General features: G+C 49.7%; 1 protein-coding gene across 1 annotated transcript; it reads left to right on the plus strand.

Moving 5' to 3' along the window:
* Positions 1 to 1,270: 1,270 nt before the first annotated feature.
* Positions 1,271 to 3,107, plus strand: NDUFB4 (NADH:ubiquinone oxidoreductase subunit B4). The gene is made up of 3 exons (XM_077346302.1): positions 1,271 to 1,523; positions 2,259 to 2,402; positions 2,861 to 3,107. The coding sequence occupies exons 1-3, from the start codon at positions 1,323 to 1,325 to the stop codon at positions 2,921 to 2,923; spliced, it is 408 nt and encodes a 135-aa protein (XP_077202417.1). The 5' UTR covers positions 1,271 to 1,322; the 3' UTR covers positions 2,924 to 3,107.
* Positions 3,108 to 5,377: the final 2,270 nt, after the last annotated feature.

Below are 5,377 nucleotides of genomic sequence, written 5' to 3' on the forward strand. Positions count from 1 at the left end.
CGTTGCTTCTAGAAGGTGTTGTAGGGCTTCATAGAACTGGTCAACTTCATCATCTTCAGCAGCAGTGGTTGGGGCATAGACCTGGATTACTGTGATGTTGAATGGTTTGCCTTGGATTCGAACTGAGATCATTCTGTCATTTTGGGGATTGTATCCCAAGACTGCTTTTCCTACTCTCTTATTGATTATGAAGGCTACTCCATTTCTTCTGCGAGATTCTTTTCCACAGTAGTATACGTGATGGTCATCTGAATTAAATTCACCCATTCCTGTCCATTTTAGTTCACTGATTCCTAAAATGTCGATGTTCAGGCTTGTCATCTCTTGTTTGACCACGTCCAGCTTGCCTTGATTCATGGATCTGACGTTCCAGGTTCCTATGGAATAAAAATCTTTACAGCATCGGACTGTCTTTTCGCCACCAGTTACTTCCACAACTGAGCGTCCTTTCGGCTTTGGCCCAGCCGCTTCATTCATTCTGGCGCTACTCGTACTAGCCGTCTGCTCATCCCCAGTAGCATATTGGACACCTTCCGACCTGAGGGGCTCATCTTCCGGCGTCATATCGTTTTGCCTTTTGGAACTGTCCATAGAGTTTTCAAGGCAAAGATACTGGAGTGGTTTGCCATTTCCTTCTCCAGTGGCCCTGCACGGCATAGCTCATAGCTTCACTGAGCTTCGCAAGCCCCCTTGCCACGGCAAGGCAGCGATCCTTGAAGGGGGTTTCATCATAGACATCACATTGCCCATCAGGGGATGAGAAGGATGCAGGATATTTTCTTAATGAATTTAGACGGTGGAATTTTTAGGGGCAGAGCAATGCACCTGGAGAAATGGATAGAAAGTTGTAAAAGGGAGTGATAGGTAAAATTGGGTTGCCAACTCCAGTTCAGGAGATTCCTGGAGATTTAGAGATGAAAGCAGGGTTGGGGAGGGATCTCAGCGGAATAGAAGCACATCATAGGTGTATATAATTGGGGGGGGTTGTGTATATGGGCACATGTGTGTTTGTGTCTAAGGCGCCTTGGTGTGCATACCAGGGGTAGTCAAACTGCGGCCCTCCAGATGTCCATGGACTACAATTCCCATGAGCCTCTGCCAGCATTCGAATACCGCAGTTTGACTACCCCTGAACAAAGATTTAATCAAGGCGGGAGCTTTTGAGCGCAGGCGCTCTTCCTCAGGCTGGAGGGCGCCGCCCCCTTTTGGTCGGAAGCCGGAAGTGCGGTAGGGAACCCAGGTTGCCTGGGCTCTTGGTGCCGCGGGTGCGTCACTTCCGGGGCGGAGTGCGCGTCGCGCGATCACGTGAGTCGGCGGGCAAGATGGCGGCGCCCTCGTCGCCCGGGTCGGGCCCCAAGTACCGGCCGGCGCCCTTGGCCTCGCTGCCGCCGCAGCTCGACGCGGCCTATTACGACGCCTCCCCGGAGAAGCGCCGCGCCGACGCCGAGCGCCTGGCCATCCGCGCCCGCCTCAAGCGCCAGTTCCTGCTGCAGCTCAACAACCCCCGCCGGCCGCTCTTCCTCGTGAGTCGCCCGGGACAGCGAGCGCGGGGCCGTCGGGTGGCCTGGGTCTGCTCCGGGCCTACCTCGCGGGGCGGTTGTGAGGTCGCGGGCGGAAAGGCGGGCGACAAGCCTTGAATGTTGCCGCTCCCGATGCGGCGAGCAAAAAATAGGACCCGACAGCTGCATGCATTTCGTTGCTTATATTTGAACTTCTGTTCCACCCTGTTTCTACAGGCAGGTTACAACACGGGTAGATTTACATATAGAGTTATATTTTTAAAAGCTACAGAATCGAAATCTAGGTCAATCTTAACAATTTATTTATTATATATACCGCCCTCCCCAAAGGCTCCCCAAAGACTTAGACCATAAAATTAAAATTCTGACGTTGTCCTTGATGATTTGTTTATCAGATGGAAAGGGGTGGGGTGGGGGTCATTAGAGAAAATTAGAACCTAACAAGGGTCAGACAAAGCTATTGCATTTAAAGGTACTCAAAGGGGAATCCCTGAATTCAGCAATTGTGATGGTTAACTGGTGGTTTAGGACTGGGGAGATCCAGGTTAAAATTCCCACTTGCCTGTGAAGCTGGCTGTGGGCTTGAGTCAATCCCTTTCTCTCTGCCAGAATGACCACATATTACTGGGATAAAATGCCTTGGGTTTCTATTCTGACCTCAGAGGAGGAGCTGGGCAAAAATGCTGCAGACGATGCTTAATTGGCTGGCTTAGTCACTTCCCTCTTTCTTCCCTCTAGGAAGACCCTGCTATGACCCAGTGGACTTATGCCAAAGCAAACGTTTTCACACACTGCCGCCCCACCATAAAAACGTTCTTATTTGGTACTCTGTTTGCACTAGGGCCCATTGCATTCTGGTGGTACATCTTCAAAAATGAAAGGGTAAGTAGAAATCTATCTCAAAAAGCCACCATTTAGCTTCAGGCATATATGCGGAAGGAGCATAGTGTATTGGGCGTGATGCAGAATATGGATAGAATCAAGGGGGGGGGAGGTCATATATTAGTACAAAAAAAGTGAAATGACAACAGCAGGCTGCTGCATGGTGAAGGGAATGGCTCTGTGCCATGATCTTGCTTTTCATTCCCTGTGGAAAGTGCCAGGGAGAAGAAAGCAAGGCCACAAGCCAATAAGAACCGTTTTGGTTCATGAACCAATGTTTTGGTTTGTGGTGTGGCTACGAACCTCGAACCAAGCTGCGTTTTTGCCCATCCCTACATGTCCTCTGCCCTCCGTGTCATTGCACCTCCTCGCTGCAGTTGATTCTGAGCAGCGTGCAGAGATGCGACAGCCTGCCTCGTTTCACAGATCTAACTTCCCACACTTCTGTCTCCATCCAGGATAGGAAAGAGAAACTCATCCAAGAAGGCAAGTACAAGCGGCCCTTCCAGATCGCCTACTGAGCTCCCACGGACAGCATGCTGGACCTCTGCTGACTGGGCTCCAAGGCAGTTGTTCTCTCTCTGCATAGTCATGTCGGGCCTCTTGTGAAATCCACTCTTCTGGTTCAGGAGCTGCTTTCTTCTTCATGGCACGACAAGGTGTCATTATTAACTACAATAAAAGCGGTTTGTCTGGACCTCGAAAGGTTTCCGCTCCTTGCCTACCTGCATATTTTCAGACCCAGGGATTGGATTTCTTTCCAAGATTCCAGAATGTGAGCAATTTTTAGGCCAGTGGATGTAGAGAAGCAAAGATGTAGGGGGGAGGGTGGGCAAGACAAGAGCAGCAGAGAGGTGGGGTCATCCTCCTGGGGTACGGTAAAGATGGTTTGCAGGACAATTAGGTGGCCAAAGAACTGGGAAGTTCTGATCCACTATAGAAGAAGAAGAAGACTTGGTTCTTAGATGCCGCTTTTCTCTACCCGAAGGAGTCTCAAAGCAGCTTCCGTTCGCCTTCCCTTTCCTCTCCCCACAACAGGCGCCCTGTCAGGGAGGGGAGGCTGAGAGAACCCTGAGATTACTGAAGAAGAAGAAGAGTTGGTTCTTATATGCTGCTTTTCTCTACCTGAAGGAGTCTCAAAGTGGCTTACATTCACCTTCCCTTTCCTCTCCCCATAACAGACACCCTGTGAGGTAGGGGAGGCTGAGAGAGCCCTGATATTCCTGTTCAGTCAGAACAGCTCTATCAGTGCTGTGGCGAGCCCAAGGTCACCCAGCTGGTTCCATGTGGGGGAGCGATGAATCAAACCCGGCTTGCCAAATTAGAAGTCCGCACTCCTTAACCACTACACCAAGCTGGCTTACCTAGGTTCTGCATGCCAGCTCAGGGCATTTTTCTTCTTAGGGCAGCCTTTCTCAACTTTTTTACTGCTGAGAAATCCCTGAAATATTATTCAGGCTTCAGGAAACCCCAGAAGTGGTGTGATGCTTGGGCTGCAGATTGTTGGGAAGCAGAGCTGTGGACACACCTATTTGTGGCCCCTCTCCTTCCAACCCCTCCAGGCCCATAATTGGCCATTGGGGGGGGGGTTAATATAACCATATAGTTATGTCATCTGATAAATAACAAATTAAAAAAATATATTAAACATGAATTAACTCCCACCCATTCAAGAAACCCTTCCAGCGCTGTCAAGGTGGAAAAAGCCTGTCTTATACGTTTGGGGGTATCTAAACCCACAGTTCTTACATGACTGCTTACATTGCGGACTGCTTCCTTTCTGCCACGAGAGTTAAATTCTCATTTTGTATTCCATTCTTTTGATCCTTTGATGCCTGCCTCTTAACTTCTATGGCAGAATGCACAAAAATGTGTCAAACTACCTGGGGATCAAGGGGTAAGTGGCCGAGGCTCAGTGGCAAAGGGTCTGCTGGGCACCCAACTTCAATCCCTGGCATCCGTTTCATCTAACCGTTTCATCTAATCTGTAAACAAATGCCTACCAACATGATGGCGAGGGAAGCTGTTTCCAGAAGCAAGGATGTGAGAGCTCGGGCTTTTCCCATGTGTCTAGGACAGCCTTTCTCAATGTTTTTACCATTGAGAACCCTCTGAAACATTCTTCGCGAATGTTTCAGAGGGTTCTCACCAAAAGTGGTGAGATCATGGGGAATATGGGTGGGAAGCAGAGCTGTGGACACGCCCACCTGAGGACCCCCCCTTCCTACCCTCTCGGAACCCATCATTGGCCATTTGGGGAGGGGAGAGTGGGCTGACATGACCATATATGGTCATATCACCTGATAAATGGTTAGCAAATTTAAACTATATAAAAAAATTGATTAACTCCCACCCATTTAGGAAACTCCCATCAAGAAACCCCTGGGTCCCACGAAACCCTGGTTGAGAAAGCTGCTCAAATGACCCTGGGTCCACAGGCTGAGTAGCCTCCTCCGGCATTAGGATTGCAAGAGGGGGAGAGGCCATGGCATCGGAGGATAGTTCTGGGTGTGGATTTCTGCACTGAGGAGGGGCTGCTGGGTAGCAGGAGAGCGCATGTTTTGCATGCAAGTTTAGTCCCAACAGCGATATTTAAAGTCCACTTCAGGTGGCTGGACTGGAAGCATCATTGCCTGAGACGGTAGTCAAGACTTCTGCTGGCTTGCTCTGGCAGGATTGTGGGTTTCTGTAAGGCACCCTCGTCCATTCCTAGCTGGTGTATTTCTCTTTCCAAAGAGCTGTTGGGATAGTGGGCAATTCACATCCCATTTGAAATCCAGCAAAGCCTGAGTGGGGAGGGATTAAAATGGGGATCCAGTGATGGCTGAAGGGATGAATGGCTTTAAAAGGAGATTAGATAGATTTATGGGGAAGTCTGTCGACGGCTATTAGCCACAGTGACTGAGAAGAACCTCCACATTCAGGGTCTCTAATCCTCTGAATCCCAGATCCCGGAGGCAATATCAGGGGAAGGC

Source organism: Paroedura picta, chromosome 7, assembly GCF_049243985.1.
Source record: "Paroedura picta isolate Pp20150507F chromosome 7, Ppicta_v3.0, whole genome shotgun sequence".
Lineage (NCBI taxonomy): Eukaryota > Metazoa > Chordata > Lepidosauria > Squamata > Gekkonidae > Paroedura > Paroedura picta.